Below are 25,088 nucleotides of genomic sequence, written 5' to 3'. Positions count from 1 at the left end.
TGTCCAAAAGACTGTTTGTTTGTTTGTTTGTTTTTTAGCAACATTCACATACAACTTTGACATTAAACTCCAAATACACACTGGAGCACCAAAATGATGTCCTATACCTGGCTGGCCGGGAGTTCCTGCTTGTCCATCCTTCCCAGGTACACCTGGAGTGCCAGGATCTCCTCTGGCCCCTTTATCTCCAATAGGTCCAGTTTGTCCTGAGTATCACAAGTGGTGAAAGAGAAAGAAAGGCAAAGGCAGTGACACAGAGACAGAGAGAAAAAGCCCAAAACAAAATTTAATAAATATTTATTATCTACAATTTATAAAGCACTGTACTAGAAACAAAAACAAAACACTAATTTGACTCCTCTGCTCTAGGAAACTCTTAAAGACTCTAAGATACTGATCTGCACTGATGGTGGGAGTTTCCTTATCTTAGAGACCCTAATATCAGTGAAATCATAGTCCAGCCCTACCCTATGTCCTTTAGGATAATTCATTATGAAATATTTCCCTATACGTTTTTAATTCATCTATTACAAAATAAAGTGAAGAGAGCAAAAAGGGGAAAAACTATATCTTAGCTGGGGTTTGTTGACTGTTTTTTTAATTCATCTGAAGCATAATAGATTCTGTTCCAGCCCCTTACCTTTATTTTGTATGTGTATATGTGGGTGTGGGTGTGTGTCTGCTTCAAAGGTATGTATTGTAAACAACATATTGTAGGATTTTGTTTTTTAATCTATTCTGCTGTTTCTGTTTTATGGGTGAATTCATCCCATTCACATTCACAGTTATGATTACTGCTTACATCCTATTTACCCCTGTTTATCTTTCTCTCTTTCTCTCCTTTCACACTGTTCCTCCTCACAAATGCTTTGCTTCTTATCTCCCCTGATCCATCCTTCCTTCTATTACTCCCTACCTTCTTATCTCTCTCCCTTCATATTTCCCTAGAGTGAGACAGATTTCTACACCCAAATGATTGTTTATGTTATTCCCTCTTTGAGCCAATTCCTATTGAAAGGTTAAAGAACTTCTGCTGCCATCACTCCCCCATCTTTCCCTCCTCTGTAATAGCTCTTTCCTGCCACTTCATGTGAGATAATTTACACCATTCTAACTCTCCCTTCCCTCCTCTCCCCAGTGCAATCTTCTTTCTCATCCTTTAATTTTTTAAAAATACCATCTCATCATTGTCACCTTATACTCATGCCCCCTATGTTTACTCCTAACTGTGCAAATAGTGATAAAGTTTGTACAAGTTACTAGCTTAGTCTTCATATATAGGGAGAGAAATAATTAAACCTTAGGAATTCTTTATGTTTTCTCTTTCCTGTTTTCCTCTTTATGCTTCTCTTGAGTATTATATGTTAAGAATCAAATTTTCTATTCAGCTCTGATCTTTTCATCAAGAATGTTCAAAAGTCTTCCATTTCATTTAATACCTATTTTTCCCCAAAAGGATTATACTCAGTTTTGCTGGGTAGGTGATTCTTGGTTGGAATTCTAGCTCCTTCATCCTCTGGAATATCATATTCTAAGCCCTCTAATCCTTTAATAGAGAATCTGCTAAATTTTGTATTATCTCAACTGTGGCTCCATGATATTTGAGTTATTTCTTCCAAGCTGTTTGCAATATTTTCTCCTTAACCTGGGAGCGCTGGAATTTGGCTATAGTATTCCTGGGCATTTTCATTTTGGGATCTCTTTGAGGAGGGGGGTGATGAGGGTATTCTTTCATTTTCTATTTTATCCTCTGGTTATAGGATATCAAGGCAGTTTTCCTTGATAATTTATTGAAATATAATGTTCAGGCTCTTCTTTTGATCATGGCTTACAGGTAGACCAATAATTCTTAAATTATCTCTCCTGGATTTATTTTCCAGATCAGTTGTTTTTCCAATGAGATATTTCACATTTTTTCCTATTTTTTCATCCTTTTGATTTTGCTTTATTATTTCTTGATGTCTCATAAAGTCATTAGTTTCCACTTGCCCTCTAATTTTTAAGAAAGTATTTTCTTCGATGAGATTTTGTACCTATTTCTCCATTTGGCCAATTCTAATTTTTAAAGAGCTGTTTTCTGAAGAGAAATATCTTCTTCCATTTTTTGTGCTTCCTTTTACCAAGTGGTTGACTCTTTTGTCATGATTCTCTTGCAAGACTTTCATTTCTATTCTCAATTTTTCTTCTATCTCTCTCTTATTTGATTTTTAAAATTCCTTTTTTCTATAGATTCAAGGGTTTGGGGGGGGGGCTGAAACCAATTCACATTTTACTTTGAGGCTTTCATGTAGCCGTTTTAACATTGCTATCCTCTTTTGAGTTTACGTTTTAACCTTCTATGTGACCATAGTAATTTTCTATAGTCAGGATCTTTTCCCACTGTTTCTGCATTTTGACAGCCTATTTCTTGACTTTCCATTTTATTTTAAAGTTGGGTTCTGCTCTTGGGATGGAGGGGGAATTGTCTCAAGCTTCTTGCCCCAGGGACTCAGGGCCTTACTGCTGGCCTGAGCCAGTTGCTTTGCCTGGACCAGCATGGAATTGCATTACTGGCTGCACTACACAGTACTCTCCTTTTGTCCCAGTGAGGAAGACCTTTCTTGCCAACCTTCTAAGTTGTCCTAGGCTAGAAAATTGTTTCACTTCATCCTTTTTCTGGTTTTATCTTTGCAGAATTTATTTTGAGGCATTATTTTGTAGTTGTTTAGAGATGAATTTGGGAGAGTTCAGGTGAGTTCTTGCTTTATTCTGCTATCTTGACCTCCCCAAAATTATATCTTGATAAGTTTTTTAATATAACATTTAAAGGAAGAGTTTTCTGAGAGATGAAAAAACTAAAAATAGTAAGATAAATATAGTAGGCCTTTTTCATTATAGGAAAATAACATTATTCTAATTAGTACTAATTTTCTCAGGTTAAAATTTGAAATATTGAATTTCCTGATATTATAACAGAATTTAAAGATAATTATTTGTTTAAAACATATTTTGTAGTACTGTCAGATAAGAGAAATTAAATTTATGTTTTCTGAAGACTTAAGTAAAATGAAAGTTGATTACAATATTAAGTAGTTAGGGGAAGGGAGAATACTAGTCTGTTTTACTTGCAAAGACTTCAGAGAATGCTAAACAATCCTAAAAAAAATCCAGAAATATTTTGTGTTACCTTGGGTTAAAAGTTCTTCCCTAAATGTATATTTTTCCAACTCAAAATGAAAAAAAGTTACCTTTTTCTCCTTGATCTCCTTTCTGGCCCTTCATGCTGTCCATGTCTACTTTATCCATTGATCCTGGCTGTCCAGGGAGACCAGCATCACCTTTATCACCTTTGAAACCTGGATCACCCCTGGGTCCTGTTGTACCTGGGAAACCTTGGTCACCTGCAGAGAAAGAAGAAAACACCAGAATTAGGCTAAGGATGCTTCCTACTGTTGGAAAGACATATACTTGTAAGCTAATAAATTCTTCTGCAAATGTGTGATATATTAAATGTGCATTATATAATATTTACTTATCAGTTATCGTGTCTGTTTCCCATTAACTCTTTCCTAGTTCATTCCTTTTATGCTTCTTTATGGCATAATGGTTATCTCAGGTTCTCAAATTCTCTTTCCACAGAGTACAAGGTCTGGCAAGTCTTAAAATAAATGTCATCTAAAAACGAAGTTCAGAAGGACTCCTACTCAGAAGACTGGCCATGAATGTTCTGGCCACAGTAATGCATAAAGACTGCCCACTAAAGATATGAGGAAGACTATAACATATGTCAGTGGGCAGAGTACATCTACTGACGAAACTTTGGATTGAATATGATAACTACATAATAACCAGATTCTACAGGAGAAGTTGACCCAATAGAAATGCTTGTTAAAGTTAGTTAAAGTTACTATTTCCATTCATTTACTTAACATTACTGAAGTATAAGGCATTCTCAAGTATGAACTGGTTCATTAGTTTCTATGCCCTTCTTTTTTTCTAAAATATCCACATCATTCATTCCTATATCTAACTTCTTTAAAGCTTACTAAATAAAATTGAGGGAACTATGGAAAGAGTATTTAATCCTATTTGGTAATCTTGAAAAGCACATTTCTACTTAAAAACTGAGTCTCTATTAAGGAAAGGAGGAAAATCAAAAACATTATTTGAAAAAAAAAAATTGTTTCCAAAGGAAAAAAACCTCATCTATAAACTTCACAGAAAGCCACAGGATTCCAAGAATTTCTTTTTTCTCAATGCATTTCAATGATCAGAGAATAGAACACATAAATGCTCCCAACAAACCTAACTTCTCTTAGATCTGCATGACAGAGTTCAGTTGATTCTGTGTGCTCAGTTTCCATACAAAACTCATAATTGGATTATAAAGTACCCCAGGCAATTTTTATGTTTCTTAAATTGTTCCCTCAAGACACCAGCATCGTAGCTGCCTTTTGAAATGAAATATTTCTTCCTTCTAGGATATTGTAGAAGGGATTCTTGTAGTGGGCAGGGGATCAGGTTTGATGATCCCCAGAGTTCCTTCAAACTCTGACTCTATGAGACTACAGTTATCCCTTCACATTGTGGGGGTTTGGGCACAGCATCCCACAATCTAGAAAATCTGAGTAAAATTTTTTGACCCTCCCTTCACACTAGAGAAGAAGTATGAATTTTTTATTTGTCTTTTTATGGGATCTTTATGGTATCTTACTGTAAAATTTGGTTTGATATTATACAATGCTATCCATATATTTCATGCATTTCTGAGTTTCTAAGCTTTCCGTGTCATTTGATGGCTTTTGTGTATCATTTGTGGCTTCCTCTCAAAAACTTCCCATTTCATTTCTTATGCCACCCCATGATAAATCAAAACCTCATTGGGGAAAGTCATGATGGGAAAGGAATAACTGTATAATTCAAGTATTTTTTAAAGACTCATTAAGAAATCAAAATCCAGAGCACTGACATGCTTTGTAGGTGTTGATAAGACTTACCTTTTACTCCTTGGAATCCTGGAGTACCGGCTGGTCCAGGAGGACCTGGCTGACCAGGGGTCCCCATGACTCCCATTTCTCCCTTGGGACCTATGAGTGAAAGAAAAGAAGAGCTGATGCATGTAGCTGAGAGTTCTTCACCTGGCCCCTAATATTCAAGTAAACAGGTATCATTTCACTTAACTATTTTTGGGAGGAAGAAGAGTTCACAAACATGACTTACCTGGAAAGCCTGGAAGTCCAGGAGTTCCTTGTGTGCCAGGAGGCCCAGGTAGCCCAATTTGACCTGTTAAGCCAGGAAGACCTGGACTTCCTTTATCTCCTTTGGGTCCTGGCATATCAGATCCTGGGAATCCAGGGTAACCTTTCTCTCCTTTGATTCCAGGAGGACCTGAAATAAGGCAAAAAGCAAATAATTTTAATTTGCATAATTAAAGAACAGTCTGCTGGACATTTCATTTTCAATTGGTGAACTCTATGTGTATGTTCTTATTAATTATAATTAATGTAAGGTCCACTACAGCCCCAGCAGAGGGAGCTGAGCTAAAAACTAATTATCAATAAATAATTATCCATGGATTCCCATTATCCTGTCCCTCTTTATTATAAGATTACTGAAGCAATTAGAGATTGCTTCTGTTCATATACCTCTACCTAATTTGAATCAGTCACTAATACCACCACTAAGGAAGTAATAAAGAGAAGTCACTTGCATTTGGTTACAAAAATGTTAAATGTATGATAAAAAGACAAGGATATGTCCTAACGGCATGTGTCACAAGTACATGGGAAGTAACACTAAGTTAAATAACCTATCAAACTATTTCTAAAAATTGAAATTATTCTCCTAGTACATTATTGGTACAACTATAAAATGGTCCAGCCATTCAGGAAAGCAGTTTGGAGCTATGGTCAGAAAGTTACCAAACTGTTCATATTCTCTGACCTGACTCTACCACTCTCAAGTCAATACCTTAAAGAAATCAAAGGAAAAAAGACCCATATATGAATAAAATAGAATACTATCGAAGTGATAAAATAGACAATGACAAAGGGGACTAGGAGGACGTTTGTGAACTGATGCAGAACCAGAAGAACAATTTACAAATTTATAATATATATATAATATATAATATGTAACATTATATATAATAATAATAATACATACTATGTAATATAATTTAACAATATATAATATTATAAAGAACAACTTTGAAAGACTTTATAACTGATCAACATAATGATAAACTGCAAATCTAAAAGGATGAATACGAATTATGCCACTTACCACCTGACAGAGAAATAATAAACTTCAAAATGCAAAATGAGACACATATTTTTGGACATCTGCCAGACTATGTGCCTGTAGTTTACATTGAAAGATTTGTTTTTTTTCTTTTTTTAAGAGAAAATTAAAATTAAAAATAAATTTTAAAAGATTTATGATTGAGATTTTTAACAAATTTTCTCAGTAATATGGTGGGGAGTTCAAAAATATTTGTTTCTTGAAAAATAATAATTGTAGAGAAAAATGAAAAAATGCTTTCTTTCCTGTCCCACCAGCATATTATTTGGATTTATTGGTATCTCTTCCTTCACTGACAGCACAGTATCTTTTCCCATCTACTGTCAGCACAAGAAACTCTGAATTACCTGTTGATCCTGGGGGTCCCTGTCCTCCAGGGGGTCCCATGACTCCAGGAGGGCCTATTCCTGGAACACCAGGCGCACCTTTTGGCCCTTGGATTCCTTGTAGCCCTGGGTCACCTAAAGAAAAGAAACAAAAACTGTGAACCAATTATGTGCATCAGGAAACCTCCCGCTTCCCACTCGCAGACAGGCAGGTTCAAGGAAGGAATTCATTTTGGTCAGCTGGAATTTTCTCTTTGAAAACATTACCTCTGAGTCCTTGCAGCCCAGGTGGTCCTATAAGTCCATGTTCTCCTGGGATACCTGGTCCACCAACATTTCCCTTTTCACCAGGAAGGCCTGGAATGCCAGGAAGACCTGACGATCCTTTGGGACCTGGTAGACCCACTCCAGGCTCACCCTTGATATTAAAGAGAAAAAAAAATGGAAAGACAAGATCAGTTTACAAAAAAAATGTAAGTAGCTACTCAGACTTTCCCTGCAGTCTGGATATTATTCTTTTATTAAGAAGGTATTCGTTCAGTAGCCAGAAAGCAGTTATTCTGCATATTTGAATCCAACTTAAAGACCTTGGGAGCTCTAGGTCCAGAAAAGCATGCTGGGATACAATGAAGTTCACAAGTTCAGTGCACACTCATTTTTTTCTTTAAAAAAATTTCATGAATACGAACAAATGCGAACATTTTAATATACAAATAAAAGAGGGCCATATTTAAGACTGAATTTTTAGTTCTCCCTATCTCTCTCTTTGTAGCTCTGTCTCTCTCTTTTTTTCTCTGTCTCTCTCTTCCAAATATTCACAATATAAAGGGTAGGTTTCTTTTTTTAAAATGTCAATAGGACTCATCTTCAGCCTTCCTTCAAGACAAATTGCACTGCTACTTCCACTCCTAAGCGAAGCATCGTCAGTGTAAGTAAACTGAACAAATTGCTGTGAAGGAGTTTTTCAGTCACATCTGACTCTTCATGTTCGCATTTAGGGTTTTCTTGGCAAAGATACCAGAGTGGTTTGCCATTTTCTTTTCCAGTTCATTTTCCAGGGGCTCACAGCTAGTAAATATCTTTGACTGGATTTGAATTCAGGAAAACAAGTCTTGTGTATTCCAGAGCCAGTGCCCTATTCTCTATACCACCCTGCTACACTCCAGCCACCGTATCACCTAGATGCCCTGTTTGTAAGATCCTGTCCTATGAAGGTCTAAAGCAAAGATGGAAAATGACAGTCCCTATACTCAAGAAGCAATGGGACTGTAAAAGTCCTCCTTTATAGGAAAGGAATTAAGGCTGCCTACTAGAAGGTGGTGGCTGTGGGACAAAAATTCCCCATTATATAGTGGTTTATCCCAGCCTAATAATGATAATAATAGCAAGTAGCCCTTATCTAGCATCATAAGGGTCACAGAGCTTTACACATTATCTCTGCTGATCTTTACAACAGGAGGACGGTGCTGTTATTATCCCCACTTTTACAGTAAAGGAATCTGAGACAGACAGAGGTTAAATGACTTGCCTGGGGTCACACAGTTAGTAAGCTTCTGAGGCAGAATCTGAATGCCAGGCTTCTTGTCTTCAAGCCCAGCACTCTCCCAACTATGCCTCTTAGCTTGCCTAAAAGTACACATGGTAGGACCCTAGGCAAACTTGCAAACTCTATTGTCTTCAGTGCCCAGTTTTTCTTCTTACACCTTCCTTCTTCTACATATCCATCCAGTACCTAGCATCCTCCAGGCTTTTAAAGCTAGGTAAGAGCTGATATTGACTGATAGACAGTGGGTAATTCCTTCCCACCATGGTGGTCCCTCTACCAGGATTCTAGGGTGGAAGGGATCCTTCAGTGATATAATAGCAACTAAACCTGACACTCAAGGCAATAAACATCAAATCTAGAAAGAAAACAAGCATGTATTATGTACCTACTGTGTAACGGACACTGTGCTAAGTTCTTTACAAGTATTATCTCATCTGATCCTTGCAACAACTTTGGGAGGTAGATACTACTATTAACACCCCACTTTACAGTTGAGAAAACTTAAGCACACAGAGGTTAAAGTGACTTGCCCAGGATCACACAGCTACTAAGTGTTTGAGGCTGATTTGAACTCAGGTCTTTTTTTTTAATTTAATCTATTCATTAGCTGCCTTATAAATCAGGGTATCTGAGAATTAGAAGGGTCAGAGGTCAATTACTCCATCCTATACCTAAATAAGACCAAATTGAGCTAGCCATTTTAGGGTAACAGAGAAAAAGGAGAACCAAAGGATGTCCCTAGGCCCTAGAACAAGAAGGGAACTAAGAGATTATCTAGTTCATACCTCAAATTTTATGTATCAGGAAATTGAAGCCCACAGAAGTGAAGTGAGGTGTCCAAAATCACAAACACTAAGTTGTGGAGCTAGGACTAGAACCCAGCTCCTCTGAACATTTACCCTAAAGTTAACTCTCTGGTTACCCCAGAGAGGGTGTCTCAGTTTACCCAAGGGCCTGTGCCAACATCACCATGGGGCAATAGGGTCAGTGTCCTTGATGCAGGACACAGAGTTTATTCTGTCTAGCTTCTCATTCTCAGTGCGAGCACAGGTCACCTAACCAAACCTTGCAATGAATTCCTTCTGATCTCAGACTCTCTGATATCAATTTTATGTTTTCTGATACATCTAACATTAATTAAGTATCTGCTTTTTCCTGTAATATATGTCCTTTCCTCTGAAATTCTGAAGTAACTGCATGTTGGAAAAAACCCTGAATTTGGAAGGAGACAGCCTAGGCTTAAATCAGAATTTTGCCAATTAATAGCTATACAACCTTGAACAAAATGACATTACCTCTCAGTTTCTTTATGGCTAAAATGAAGGTCTTCTAGGCCCCTTCTTGCTCTAAAATCCTAGAATCTGCTCATATTTTAATTTTACCCTTTGGTTATGCAGTTTCCAAGGAAGTGTGCTGGAAATCATAGAATTAAAGACTCCAAGACAGAAGGAAGCTAGAAAGAGATTCACAGATGAGGAAACTGAGGTCAAGAAAGCTCAAGTGATTTGACCAAGGTCATCAGAAAGTTACTAACAAAAAGATAACTAGAGGCCAGATTTCCCACCTCCTAGTCCATGCCCATTCAAATGAGCACATTCACGTTCTTAATAAGAGTTTCCTGTGTACAAAATCAAAATGTATTCAGGGGCTATTTGATCCTGAAGTGACTTGCTGGAGTCTACCCCAGTCAAGGAATTAATTCAGTTGTTTTTCTTTCCAGTAAAAAAATTAAAATGCATATAGATAAGCCAGCCAGATGGAAAAACTACATGTAGATTGACTGGAAACAAAACAGTGGAACTCTAGCAAATGAAAAGGTAATGTGAGACTTTGGCTACATGATCAGCAGCACATTTCTCACAAACACTTTTAAAGAACAATTTACAAGAAATAACAGTGCTACTCACTTTTTGACCTGGAACACCTGGATTTCCTGGTAAACCATCAAATCCTGGACGACCTGGATTTCCAGGCTGACCTACCGCTCCAGGTAAGCCATCAACACCTATTGAATAAAGCAGATCATGAAAAATTCAATAGTTCTGTGACCTACTGAAGTAGGCCTGACCTTCTCTGGAAGATGAAGCAGAGATACACTCTTTGAAAGCAGCAAGCCTAGATAATTTATTCAGCCGGTATCACTGAGGGATGCCAGAGGCACTACTATGCTCACTTTACAATCTATACACCTCTTTTTTCCCAAATCTATCCATTTTTTCTTTCTCTGTCTTTGCTATGACCTTCTTTCTGTACTCTTTCATCCAAACCTCCTTTGCTCCTTCTTTTAACTTAAGTCTGACAGAAGAATGGGTAGTAAGGTATTAGCTGGTGAGAATTTATTAAACACCTACTATGTAATGGACATTGCACTGGACGTAACTGGTCATAATTCAGTCTTTCTTGTAATATTCGAGTCAAAAAAGCTTCATCCTATGCTCCAGAAATGTATTAATAATATGGTTACTAAGATGCCTGAGAGCTATATGACTCTGTGCTTGTGTGGGAAAAGTTGGGTGAAAGGGATGGAGGCTAAAAGTTTTTAAAGTATTTTTATTACCCTTTGAGCTAATGCTAGGAAACTAGGGCAGAACCTGGCCAAATGGTATTATGTTCAGGGTCTGAGGGGAACTGGAATTTCGATTACATTGGTATTGAGAATTCCCAATGATAAAATTCCTTTACTAATGCTGGTCAGCTCTTTGAACAGAATGGATGTAGGCCATGTAGACTAGGTTGTGCTATGGAGCAAGTAAATTAAATTACCAAAGAAGACTGACTTTATCCTAATTGGCTACAATTAGCTAGAGTAGAGGTTCTCAGTAAACAAGGGCCAATCAGGATCACAGTGGGAATGAGAGAATAGCTAGCTCTCAGGACGACTAGGAATCTCTTCTCCACAAATAGGCTTCCTAGCCCTGTATACATGTTTGGATCCTCTTTCCTGGGATCCCAAATGATTTTCCTGTAGATTCCTGGAAGTGCTACCCTGCCTCTTTATGTTAGTTTCCTGTGGAGAAAGCTTTTTGTTTGCTTTTTTTAGGACAATAGGGAATGTCAAGTTAATGGATCTACTTTATACCTCATACACAGATTTCCCTCCCCAACTCCAAGCTCCGACCTAACCAAAATTACTCAACCTATCACTAAAATATTACCAAAAAATATTATGATTTTCACACTTAATTCTTGTAAATCTCTTCTCTTAAAACTGCCAACATCCCACTTTTGATAAAGTCATCTTACAAGATAACTTCATATCTTTATAAGGAATTTTTGCTAGATTACAAAGTTATTTCATATTTATGATTCTATTTTATTTCTAAAATATCTTCCTGGGGCAGAAAGGTAAAACTATTATTAGTTCATTTTACATTCAGAGAAACTGAAACAGAAACATTAAGATTTCTCAGTTGGTAGAATGGCTAATGAGAGAATTCCCAGTCCAGCATTCTTAGTTTTGGCTAAGTTACTTTTTACCCTTTAAAACTTTTACCTTTCGGCCCTGGGGGTCCTGGAAACCCTATTCCTGGTTGGCCAACAGCACCTTTTTCTCCTGGAGGTCCTTGTCTTCCTGGGGTGCCAGGAAAACCTCTGTCACCTTTAACAAAAATAGCAAATGGTCAACCCAAACTAAATTTGGAAGCTTGACATGCTTCAACTTTAAGTACAAATTTTAAAAAATACCTTGGGGTCCTGGGAAACCTGGGGGTCCTGGAACTCCTACTGCCCCCGGGGGACCAGGTAGAGGAACCACTTTTCCTGCTTCACCCTTAGGACCTAAGAAAAATGGACACACATTGAGAGACTATATGCTAATTGCAGTGTCTTTCTACAATTTAAAATATAATATTTAATTTCATTTACAAAAATTATAGTGAAGCCTAATTTGTATTTTCCCCATTTCCTATCCCTAATTTTCTGAAATCTTTCAGAGAAAACATGTTCCTTGAAATATACATCCAAAGTGATTTGCATCAAAACTTCAAACAATTATTTTAAAATTCTGGTTCCTAAGATCACAAAGAAACAAATTCTAATCTTACTGCATGAAAAATTATTCCAGAAAAAAACACCTAGCCAGATATAACTTCTTACTCAATTACTTTTTAGAAAGTTCTGAACATATTTTCAGTGGACTATGTATAGTATGATGGATTGAGAAGTGGCCAGAGACTCAAGAGACAAGAGACAAGGCCAGAGACAAGATCTGGGTCAGTCCTTCTGATATATACTAGCTATATGCCTCTAGACAAGCCATCTCAATTCACGGTGTTCTAGGTAATTTAGAACTATTGTGGTTTATCCTTCAAGTTGCAGAGAAGGTGTTAACCAGCACGTGAGTATAAGAACTTTCCTCAACCAGTGAAATTGCAGGTAGATTCCCTATCCCTATGTCACTTACTCATCAGTATCATATACCTTTTCCTCTGTATCACACTGAAAGCTACTTAAGATGAGGATCTGTGTTACTTTAGAGTCTGGCAAAGTATCTTTCCTAAATGTTTTGCCGAATGATGATGAAGATGATGACTTGTTGTTCAGTCATTTCAGTCAGATTTGACGCGTCATGACTCCATTTGGGGGTTTTCTTGGCAAAGATACTGGAGTGGTTCACCATTTTCTTTTCTATCTCATTTTACAGATGAGGAAACTGAGGCAAACAGGGTTAAGTGACTTGCTCAAGATTATACAGTTAGTAAATGTCTGAGGCCATATTTGAATTCATGAAGATGAGTCTTCCTGATTCCAGGTCCAACACTCTATCCACTGCACCACCTAGCTGATCCAATAATAATAATATATTCCTTTGAATACTGCTGTAGACTATCTATTGATTCCTAGTTTGGTGATTGTTTTCAGTTCTATCCTATCTGTTCATTTAAGAAATATCAATGGCTAATGAGATGGGAAGTTCCAGAAATACAATCCACATGTTTTGACAGCAGCATTTTTTTTCTTTCTTACCCATGTCTTCTCTTGAGTTAATAAAGCTCACAGATATTTACTCAGTCAAAAGCTTTCCCGTGAAAGTTCTAATGCATATTCTTCTCCCTCTGTTTCCAGCTTCATTTATCACCTGAAGAGACTGAATTGAGGTCTGCTAGGATTTAGCTGGGCAGCCATAGAGACAAGGCTACTATCTTCATGTGCACTCTAATTAAGGGGAATCCTGGGTTGACAGTATTTATGTACACATATGTCTTACCCTAGATTCCCTTTAGATCAAAATAGACATGAAAGAATTATGTATTTTCCTTTGCTCTACTTGGAACACTCACAGTGCTCATCTAGCCAAGGAGACCACTGCTTTGGAACTATAAAAATGAAGGAATACATGAACTCAAAGGGGAAAAAAATAAGACATTTAGTAAATTTAGATATATGAGTGAAGTAGGAATAGACCTCTAACTCTAATGGCTGGTTTTTATTAATGCATATAATCCTACGCTGATACATGGCCTCGTTTTTCTCTCTGAGATAGCTTGCTGATCACCCACACACTAGATGTTTGGGGTTCCTAGAGAAGGACTACATGGATACAACTCACACTCTCTAGGAATCCTAAGGGTAACAATATTGTGGAAGAACACATACTCTTCTTGTCATTTTAGTTCCTGAGACCTTTAATATATGCTTCCCATTCACATTAAATCAATCAGCCACAATGATGGCACCATGAACTCTTTCTTTCCAATTACATGTAAAAACAATGTCTAACTTTTAGGTTTTTTTAAATTTTGAATTCCAAATTCTCTCCCTCCTTTCTCCTCCTCTTTCCTTAAGAAGGCAAGCAATTTGATAGAGATTATTATATACAGTATCACAAAATATATTTATTTACATATTAGCCATGTTGCAAAAAGAAGACAGACCAAAACAAAAATAGAAAGTAAAAAAGGCATGCTTTGATCTGCACTCAGACTCCATCAGTACTTTCTCTGGAGGTGGATAGAATTTTTCATTATAAGTATTGCTGAGAATAGCTAAGTCATTTACAGTTTGATCATCCACAACAGAGCTGTTACTGCGCACAATGCTGTCCTGATTCTGCTTACTTCACTTTGCATCAGTTCCTGGAAGTCTTCCCAGGTTTTTCTGCAGCCATTCTGCTTGTCATTTCTTTTAGCACATTTCTCCTATGATTGCCATTACAATCAGATACCACAAGTTGTTCAGCCCTTCCCCAACTGATAGGCATCCTCTCAGTTTCTAATTCTTTGCCACCACAAAAAAGAGCTGCTATAAATATCTTTGTATGTATTGGTCCTTTTTTGCTCTCCTTGGGATACAGAACTATTACTGGCATTGCCAGGTCAAAGGGTATGCACAGTTTTATAGCCCTTTGGAAGTTGCTTTCCAGAATGGTTGGATTAGTTCACAACTCCACCAACAGTGTATTAACATCCTAGTTTTTCCACATCCTCTCCAATATTTGTCATTTTTCTTTTCTGTCATATTAGCCAGTCTTATAGGTGTGGAGTGACAGGCAATGAAGCGTTGTTTTAATATGTATTTCTCTAATTAATAGTGCTTTAGAGTATTTTTTCATGTGACTAAACGGCTTTGATTTCTTCTTCTGAAAACTGCCTGTTTACACCTTATAATCATTTATCATTAGGAAATGACTCATTCTTATGAATTTAACTCAATTCTCTATATATTTGAGAAATAAGGCCTTTATCAGAGAAACTTGTTATAAAAACATTTCCCCCAATTTTCTCCATTCTTTAAATTTTGGTTACATTGCTTTTGTTTCTGCAAAAACTTTTAAATGCTATCAAAATTATCCATTTTATATTCTGTAATGCTCCATACCTCTTGTTTGGTGACAAATTCTTCCCTTGTTCATAGATTGGATAAGCAAAGTATTCCATGCTCCCCTAAGGTTTCTGCCAAAGTGTCTTCCAGTGTTCTTAGCAACTTTTGTCAAATAATGAGTTCTTCTCCCGAAAGCTTGAATCTTTGGTTTTTCATCAACCATTAGATTACTATGGTCATTTACTACTACGTATTGTGTACCTAATCTATTCCATTGAGTCATCTCTTGATTTTTCAGCTAGTACCATATTATTTTGATGATTTTCTTGCTGTTATTTTTTCAGTCATTTCAGTTGCGTCTGACTCTTTATGATCTCATTAGGATTTTCTTATTTTGATAGAGATTATAGATATACATAGATTAAGATCTAGCATCACTAGATCTTTTCCTTCACATTTTTTGCCCAATGATTCCCTTGATATTCTTGACCTTTTGTTCTGCCAGATGAATTTTGCTAAATGAATTTTATTTTTTCTAACTCTATAAAATAATTTTTTGGTAGTTTGATTAGTATGGCACTGAATAAGTAGATTAATTTAGGTAGAATTGTCATTTTTATTATATTGGCTTGACCTCCCCATTGGAAATTGATATTTTTTTCAATTATTTAGGGATGATTTTATTTGTATGAAAAGAGTTTTATAATTGTGTTTCTGGGTTTGTGTCAGGCAGGTGGCATCCCAAGTATTTTATGTAGTCTACAGTTATTTTAATTGGTAGTTCTCCTTCTGTCTCTTACTGCTGAAATTTGTTAGTAACATATAGAAATCCTGATGATTTATGTGGGTTTATTTTATAACCTGTAACTCTGCTAAAGTTGATTATTATTTTAATTAATTTTTAATTGATTTTCTAAGTATACCAACATATCATCTGCAAAGAGTGATAGTTTTCTTTCCTCATTGCCTATTCTAGTTCCTTCAATTTCTTTTTCTTCTCTTATTGCTATAGTTACCATTCCTAGTACAATATTAAATGATAATGGGGATAATGGGCATCCTTGCTTCACTTGTGATCTTATTTTGAAAGCTTCTAGCTCAGCTCCTTTACAGGGGCTTGCTGATAGTTTTGAAGAGATACTACTTACCATTTTAAGGAAAGTTCCATTTATTCCTATGCTTTCCAGCATTTTTAATTGGAATGACTTGTATTTTGTCAAAGGCTCTTTCTGCATCAGTTGAGATAATCATATGTTTTTTTCGTTGGTTTTGTTATTGGTCTGGCCAATTATGATGATAGTTTTCCTCATAATGAACCCAGCTCTGCATTCCTGGGATAAATCCCATCTGGTCATTGTATATAACCTTTAGGATATATTGCTATAATGTCCCTGATAGCATTTTATTTAAAGTTTTTGTGTCAAAACTCAGGGAAACTGATCTATAATTTTCTTTCTGTTTTTGCTTTCCCTCGTTTGCCTAAGAGTACCATATTTGTGTCACAAAAGGAATTTGCTAGGATTCACTTTTTTTGTCTTTTTTCCCAAATAGTTTACAGTCTTGGAATTAATTGTTCTTTAAATGTTTGGTAGAATTCATTTGTGAATCCATCTCATCCTGGGGATTCTGGGGAGAGTTTGATCAATTTCTCTTTCTAAGACAGGTTTTTTTAAATATTCTATTTCTTCTTCAGCTAATCTGGGCAATTATATTTTTGTAAATATTCTTCCATATCTCTTAGATTGTTAGATGCATTGGCATATATTTGGGCAAAATGACTCCTAACAGTTGCTTTAATTTCATCTTCATTCATCATGAATTCATCCTTTTCATTTTTTTTTACTGGTAGTTTTATTTTCTTCTGTTTTTTAATCAAATTAAACAATGGTTTATCTATTTTTTTCATAAAACTAGCTTCTAGTTGTATTTATTAGTTCAGTTGTTTTCTTTAATTTTATTAATCTCTCCTTTCATTTTCAGGATTTTTAATTTGGCAATTAGTTGGGGAATTTTTTTTTTAGTTTTTTTTTTTTTAGCTGCATGCTTAATTCACTGTTGCACTCCTTCTCCATTTTATTGATGTAAGTGTATAGAGATAAAAATTTCCCCCTAAGTAATGCTTTGGATGCATCCCATAAATTTTGGTATATTGTCTCATTGTAATTCTCTGTAATGAAATTATTTATGGTTTATGTAATTTGTTCTTTGTTCTCTGACTTGTTCATTCTTTAAAATTAGATTACTGAGTTTCCAATTAATTTTAATCTATCTTTCCATGGTCCTTCAATGAATATAATTTTTATTGCATTGTGATATGAAAATGATGTATTTAATATTTCTGCTTTTCTGCATTTGGCTGTGAGGTTTTTATGCTTTAATATATGGTCAATTTGTGTGTAGGTACCATGAACTGCCAGGAAAAAGGTATATTCCTTTCTATTCCCATTCAATTTTCTCCAGAAATCTATCATATTTAACTTTTCTAAAATTCTATTCATCTTCTTAACTTCTTTCTTGTTTATTTTTTGGTTAGATTTATCTAGCTCTGGGAGAGGTAAGTTGAGATACACCACTAGGATAGTTTTGTCTATTTCTTCTTGTAACTCATTTAACTTTTTTTTTTAAGAATTTGGATGCTATGCTATTTGGTACATATATGTTTAGTATTGATTAGATAGACTTCATCTAGATAGATTGATAGACCTCATTGTTTATGGTACCTTTCAACAAAATGTAGTTTCCCTGCTTATTTCTTTTAATTAGATTTATTTTGCTTTTGCTTTATCTGAGATAATGACTGCTACCCCTGCTTTTTTTTTCTACTTCAGATGAAGCATAATAAATTTTGCTTCAGCCCTTACCTTTACCCTGTGTGTCTCTCTCTTCACATGTATTTCTTGTAAACAATATACTATTGGATTCTAGTTTTTAAACCACTCTGCTATCTACTTCCATTTTATGGGTGAATTCCATTCACAATTATGATTACTTATTGTGTATTTCCCTCCATTTTATTTTCCCTGTATATTCATCCTGCTCTGTCTCTCTGTTGCTCGGTCTCTGTGTGTATGTGTGTGTGTGTGTGTGTGTGTGTGTGTGTGTGTGTGTGTGTGTGTGTGTGTGTGTCTCTCTCTCTCTCTCTCTTTCTCTCTCTCTCTCTCTGACTCTCTCCGGGTGAGAGAGTGATACTATTTGATAGTATTGTACTATCAAGTAAGTAAAAAAAAGTTAAACTTTTTTCAAAATTTGAATTCATCCTCTCACTGTTTCTGCTTTAACAATTAGGTTTGTGTGACACTCTTCAATACTTTTGTGTCTCAGGAAATAGTGAAGCCCAAGAAAAGGGAGAGAAATGGGGGAGCAGCCAGCTAATGGAGTAGTCAAAACACACACAACATTTATTAGTTAAGTTCACCCTCTCATGTGGGTACAGTTCATGGTGACCCAAAACAATTAGCATCACAGATCTCTATAACAGAGTGATGATAATGAAAAATCAAATATTGTGAGAATTACCAAAATGTGACACAGAGAAATGATGTGAGTATGTGCTGTTGGAAAAATGGCATTGACAGGCTTGCTCAAGCCAGGGATGCCTAAAACCTTCACTTTGTAAAATAAATTATATCATTTTTTTTTTAAGTGCGGTATTTACAAAGCAAAATAAAGTGAAGCACAATAAAAGGGGGGGATGTCTGTACTCCTTCTCATTGCCCTAATAATGATAAAATTCTTAGGAGTTACAAGTATCATCTTCCCATGTAGGAATGTAAACAGTTTAACTTTATTAAATCTCTTATGATTCCCTTTCACATTCACCATTTTATGCATCTCTTGAGTCTTATATTTGAAGGTTATATTTTCTATTAAGCTCTAGTTTTTCCATTAGAAATGTCTGAAAGTCTTCTACTCCATTAAATATTGATTTTTCCCCTGAAGGATTATACACAGTTTTTCTGGGTAGATGATTCTTGGATGCAATCCTAGTTCCCTTGCCCTCTGGAATATCATCTTCCAAACTCTCCAGTCCTTCAATGTAGAAGTTGCTAAATCTTGTGTTATCTTGACTATGGCTCCTTGACACTTGAATTGTTCCTTTCTAGTTGCTTGCAATATTTTCTCCTTTACCTGGGAGCGCTAGAATTTGGCTATAATTTTCTTGAGAGTTTATATTTTCAGATCTCTTTCAGGAAGTAATTGGTGGACTCTTTCAGTTTCTATTTTACCCTCTGGATCTAAGACACTGGGACTGTTTTCCTTGATAATTTCTTGAAATACAATGTCTAGGCTCTTTTTTTTGATCATGGCAATATTCAAACATCATGAAAGAGATTGACACTGACAGCAGAAAACATAGCCAACCATAGGTTCAGAGATTAATTAGCCCTGACATTTGGGAACTAAACAGTAGAGAGTCATATACCCAAGGATTCCAGCTGAGCATTGCACCCTGGGGTAGCAGCAAATGAATACCACAAGAAGAGAAAGTATACTAGTCAATAAAAGTATAGTATGACAATCATGACCTGCCTTAGATATATGTGTTCTCTGTAAGTATATCAAAATACTAGTGTACTATGAACTTATGTCCACTCTTCCTATAAAAACTGTATGTATTTGTGGTATAGTGTATCCTAGCTTTATGGGAGGGGTATATTATAACTACTTTCTTAATATGCCATCTTGGTAAATGACTTTGCTTTGAGCTGATTATGTCCACTGGCTATTAAAGATACAAAGAGTTATAATTTCAAAAACACAGATCCAGAGGGCTTGCCATTTGCATCCAAGATGGCAGGTGTTCCCTCTGGAAACCCTAATCTATGATTTCTAGTTGGAGTGGGTAGCTTCCTTCAGCTACATACAGAACAAAGACCAATAAAATTTTAAAACTGAAAGAGATGTTAAAGATAATTTATTCCTGTCCATTAATTTTACAGATGAGGAAACTGAGAGTCAAAGAGGCCAAGAAATTTGTGAATATTTCATAACAGAAGCAGAACTAGGGGCACTACCATGCTATAATTCGTTGCTCACTCTACTACACCATACATGTAGTAATCTTGTCAACACCTCATGTGTTCCAACTACTTACCTAGGAGGCCTGGTGACCCAGGGCTTCCTGGAAAACCTGCTTGTCCTTTGTCACCAACTGGACCAGGTAGGCCAAATCCTGGGGGTCCAGGAGGGCCTATGTCACCACGACTCCCAGGAAATCCAACTCCTCCAGGGAGACCACGTTCTCCTTTTAGCCCTATTGAACCCTTCAATAAAAAGATAATTACCTATCATACATGTTCATTTCATAATCTTTAGGAGCGTTGGGTAAATAAGTATTCTATGCTTTATGTGCCCATCTTTTTTCCCTGCTGAACCAATGCCCTTCCTTCTATTATCAAGTTTGACTGAGAGTTGAAGGTATAAGATTAGTCTACATTTCTCCGGGACTAGATTAATTCTCCACCCCCACAAGAACTTTCCCTAATTACAATGAGAAAGTATCCCTAAATGTCACCAAAAGCAATATATCAATACTCAAAATTTAATATCCCAATCAAATGCTTCAGAATCATTCCTACTCTCCCAAACCACACTTTCCTAGGACCTTCTCCCTAACCCTCAGGATGCAATCAATTCGTCATCATTATCACCATTTTCTCCTAGATGTGACACCATATGTCTAAACAACAGCCAAATTATTTGCAAAAAATAGAAAATTGTTCAAATTATAAATCCCTTTATTCTTTTGCTCTGAATCAAAGTATATAGACTAAAATATGGAAATAAATATACCGGTGAGCCTTTGGGGCCCTGAAGACCAGGATGTCCATCTCTTCCAGGTGTCCCTGCCCTTCCGGGGGCACCTGGTTGTCCTGGAAAACCTGGTTCTCCTTTGTCACCTTTGAGTTTTGCATCAAAATAAATCTCTCCAGGCTCTCCCTTTGCTCCTGGTTCACCCCTTAGTCCTGGCAAACCTGGAGGCCCCTGTAATAATAAAACAAAAGCATATTACTAAACGCACTCATTCCTCTAATAATCAATTTACCCAGTAATGTTTTCTGCAATGAAATAAGAAATTTGACATTCTCTGCAAGTGGTATTTTGGAAAAAATCTGCTAGTATGGAACTAGTTACTATGCAAGAAAACCCAGATCCTTCTTTCTATTATTTTTCAAAGCATTTCGTTTTGCTCCACTGGACATTTCAAAAATAAATAGAAGAAAAGCATGGAATCTTACACATAGCTCCATGGAGGAGACCTTAATACAAGCCCATGTGCAAAGAACCTAAACTTTCCTTTTTTCTCACAAAGTCTAAAACAGTTGAATATCTGAATATGTACTGGCATAGGGGGAGACATCCAAGGAGTGTTTTCCTTGTGTGATGCCAAATGATTTGGAGGGCTTTTAAATCCACAGTGCAAGGGTTGCCTGTTTCCCATTTTCAATTGTTATTAGAGACTAGTCAATGAGAGGTGAGAGCAGACATGTTTTTTCTCAGGCTAGGCATTACTAAAATTGTAAAGGTTTCCTTTTATGTTCGCACCCTTTGTTCTAGGAGATAAGGACTTCCAGGACTATGTGTGGAAACTGGAAAGCCAATATTCAGCCAATTCTATAATTAGTCACTTACGAGCAGTCAGCAGAATAGAATTTACTTTCCCAAGAGCCACATATTAGAACACATTTTTCAATTCCTGGAAAGCCACATTTGCTCGGAATGTGCACACCCACAGATGTTTTCTCATCCAGCAGCTTTCAGAACTCAGGGTTCTCAAAGAAGCTGCAAGTGTTTCAAATGACCAAAATAAATCCAAATTACTTGTTCTTTTAGCACTAAGAAACAGCTCCTGCTTTCTAGCTGATTTAGCAGAATTTTGTTAAGCTTAATCTCTAAGGATGAATTCTAGTACAGTATGTAGTTTTACTTTCTCACCACTCCCACCCCCTTTCCCCAAGGGTCCTCTCTCTGGATACATGGATTTTTCAACGAAGCATTTGGTTTACAGTAAGGTGGGACTACTGTCCTTTCCATGGTAAATGTTCAATTTGCTACTTTCTAAGATGTATTAATGCTAACAGTCAATTAGTTAGGACACAATTACTAACATGACTCAACTCATTTCCAGGGTCCTGAGAAGTGTGTAAGCATCATCTCCCTAAATCAGGATTGCCCGCTGTACAAAAGGGCCCAGTATATCATTGTGCTAGAAGAACACATATGCTTAAAAAATTGACAGTCAGTAAAACTACATAAAACACAAAGTACACGTTCTGGGGGGCTGGTAGTAGCTACAAAATAATTCTCTTGGCCAGTTTGTGGCGATGATCTCTTAAATTCCTTTTGCAGGGATCAGGTTCTTATAAGATCATACGTTTAGAGCTGGAAGACTTTTTGTTGTCATCTAGTTCATCTCCCTCAATTTAGAGCTCAGGAAATTGATGCCAAGGGGAATTAGATGACGTGCCCAAAAAGATTCAGATCTAGTTCCTCTTTCTCCACAATCTAGTGTGCCCTCCATCCTATTGTGGATTTATCTTGGTATCTCCAGTGTCTACCATAGTACTTGCTACATATTAGACACTTAATAGATATTGGCTGCTTGAATGCTGAATGAATGGTAAATGGTCATACCAGAAATCATTAGCTGTCCTTCTTCAATTAAGGAATAATGACTACCAAATCAGAAATATACAAATGTCCATGTATAATGTCTTCGTCTAAATCTGGAGGCAAGTCTAAATCTTGGAAAAGCAGGTTCCTTTGATTTTCTTTTAAAAATTATTATTCATAGAACAGCTAACTTATAGAATTCTGTTCAAATCTAGTTACTTAGATACATGTATATGTGTATGTAATACAATTATCTACAGAAATATAGACATACATATATATGAAATATATAATGCATATAACTGTATTTAGATTATATATGTTATATATCTAAATATAATCAATAGAGTTATACATGAGTTTACATGAGAATTAATTCAAATGAGATAATAATTGAAAAGAGCTTAGCACAGTGTCTGGTACATAGTAAGCATTATATACGTCTTAGATATTAATATTGGCATTAGTATTTTTTCACGTAAGGCCCTTTAACTATTATTGGCAATAGAAACCCTCCATTTTATTAAAGAGAAAAATGATCTAGATTTTATGTTTCCTCTGACTATCTGTATATTTGACTGTATATCTGCTGAATATCACCAGGAAACACTGCCTTTTCACAGCAATACGTCTAAGAAAGCTTACCCAGGCAATTCATGAGATCTCAGAATTTATACCAGTTTGTAACTTCAAAGCATTACCCAGCAGGTTTTACTGATCCCTTCGTGGCTGTTGTAGTTTCACAGTCAAAAGCATATGAGATAATATTTGTAAAGCATATGTAAAACTATTTAAAAATGTATGTAAAATACAGCACAGTGCCTAGCACATAATAAGCATTACAGAAATACTAGCTAGTATCATTAAAATTGTTGTCATTAAATTAAATTCATCTTCAAAAATATGTTCATTGATATTTTGGGTAATGTTCATTGTCCAACTTTCTGGTAGACTTCTTCCCTCGTTGACACTTTCCTTTTCTACTTTTTTTACTGTTTTTTCTTCTCAACCCAAAATCTCTCTCTCTCTCTCTCTCTCTCTCTCTCTCTCTCTCTCTCTCTCTCTCTCTCTCTTTCTTTCCTTCCCCCCTCCATCTACTTTTCTGTTTCTTTAAATCAGGTTTTCAAGGGCATCAGGACTGATTTCAAGCCAAACTTTAAGCAGGAATTATACCAGCTGCCTCAGAAGAAAAACAGATAAAGGGAGGTAAATTGAGAAGAACAGCATCCTTCTCGCATACCCTCAAAGTTCCTCTCTCTTGATATTCACCAAAGAGGGAACATCCTCAGTTCAGCTAAACTTTTAATTTATTTAGAAACACTTTAAACAATTGTAACCCCCATTTTAACTCCCCAGGCTCCAGGATGGTTCTAGAAAGCCAAGAGGCAGAGATTTAACTTCAAAACGAAACAAATGATTGTTTGCCTCTAGCTGTTTCACTTTCACTTGAGTTACCCCCCCATACACACAGACACACACACACACACACACACACACACACACACACACACACACACACGCAAGCTTCCAGCAATCTAAGAAAACACCTGCCCAGTGTACATTCCTTTGGGAAACGCTGCTACATGAGAAGAGACTAATGAAAGAGATTTCATTTGTTTCAAATTAAAGATAGCACAATAAAGAATTACAGACATTAGCTAATGCTTAGACTTAGCAGAAGGAGCAAATGAATGGGGCAAACAAAATTATAATATTTCATTGCATCAGAAAACAGTACTGATTTTAATAATAAAATAATCTCTAGCACTTTTTTTCTTGTTTTCTCCATTCCTTTTTCTTGTAAGAAGCTGGAGACACAATTCATATTGTGTGTAACTAGGTGTCATGCAGTGGTGATTGCCACCACGTGATCCTTGAATAGTAAGCAAGAAAGTGAGTTTAGCTAGAATATGCTACCATAACCACACGGATTTTCCTAAGCACCACAGGGTTTGCACAGAGCAACTCAAGCTGATACAGAGTACGATGAAAAATGCAAGCAAATCCTTGGGGAAAGAATACTGCAACTTGAATTTCTCAGTTTTGTACCGAGAAATTATATCAAACCCATTCACTAATAAATGTTTGGGTTTTCCACTACAATGGTCCTGTTTGTGAAAGCAAATGCCATAGGAAACCAAAATGACTGCACATTGTAATTACCTGAAAAGACCACTGGAGGGCACAAGGCTACACTTTGTTAGCTTTGAAAAAATTGATAAAATGCTGATACAAGTATTCCCCCAGAAGATGGTGCAGTAGCCCTCAGATCTATGAACACATAGAAATACCAAGACCAGGTGTGTGACAATGTAAAAAGCAAACTGGAACATCTGGCCTGGTTTCAGCAAACTTGGCTTCTTTCTCAATTTTGACTGAAATTGAGTGAATCAATGTCACTTAAGGTAAAAAGTGATGCAGCTAGATCACTCAGAAATACTGCATTTCCCTAATCCAATAGGAAGCAAAAATGCAAACATGCTATTTGTCTTAAGAGGAGAATAAGCATTTATTAAGTACCTACTATGTGTCATGAGCTTTATAAATATTATTTGGCCATA

At 36.2% G+C, this 25,088-nt stretch overlaps 1 protein-coding gene across 1 annotated transcript in view; it reads right to left on the bottom strand.

Annotated features, from left to right (window-relative positions):
• Window positions 1-25,088, bottom strand: part of COL4A1 (collagen type IV alpha 1 chain) — a 202,289-nt gene that overhangs the window by 42,337 nt on the left and 134,864 nt on the right. Inside the window, exons 25-35 of the mRNA XM_072621983.1 lie at window positions 20,707-20,898; window positions 20,009-20,177; window positions 11,839-11,931; window positions 11,648-11,752; window positions 10,062-10,159; window positions 6,876-7,026; window positions 6,630-6,743; window positions 5,200-5,367; window positions 4,977-5,066; window positions 3,228-3,380; window positions 108-206 (exon numbers count right to left, since the gene is read on the bottom strand). Of these exons, the coding sequence (XP_072478084.1) occupies window positions 108-206; window positions 3,228-3,380; window positions 4,977-5,066; window positions 5,200-5,367; window positions 6,630-6,743; window positions 6,876-7,026; window positions 10,062-10,159; window positions 11,648-11,752; window positions 11,839-11,931; window positions 20,009-20,177; window positions 20,707-20,898 (1,432 nt within the window). The remainder of the gene's footprint in view (window positions 1-107; window positions 207-3,227; window positions 3,381-4,976; window positions 5,067-5,199; window positions 5,368-6,629; window positions 6,744-6,875; window positions 7,027-10,061; window positions 10,160-11,647; window positions 11,753-11,838; window positions 11,932-20,008; window positions 20,178-20,706; window positions 20,899-25,088) is intronic.

The sequence above is a fragment of the Notamacropus eugenii genome, chromosome 6 (assembly GCF_028372415.1).
Source record: "Notamacropus eugenii isolate mMacEug1 chromosome 6, mMacEug1.pri_v2, whole genome shotgun sequence".
NCBI lineage: Eukaryota > Metazoa > Chordata > Mammalia > Diprotodontia > Macropodidae > Notamacropus > Notamacropus eugenii.
The sequence above is the reverse complement of the archived record's forward strand: the minus strand, read 5'-3'. Positions and strand labels throughout refer to the sequence as shown.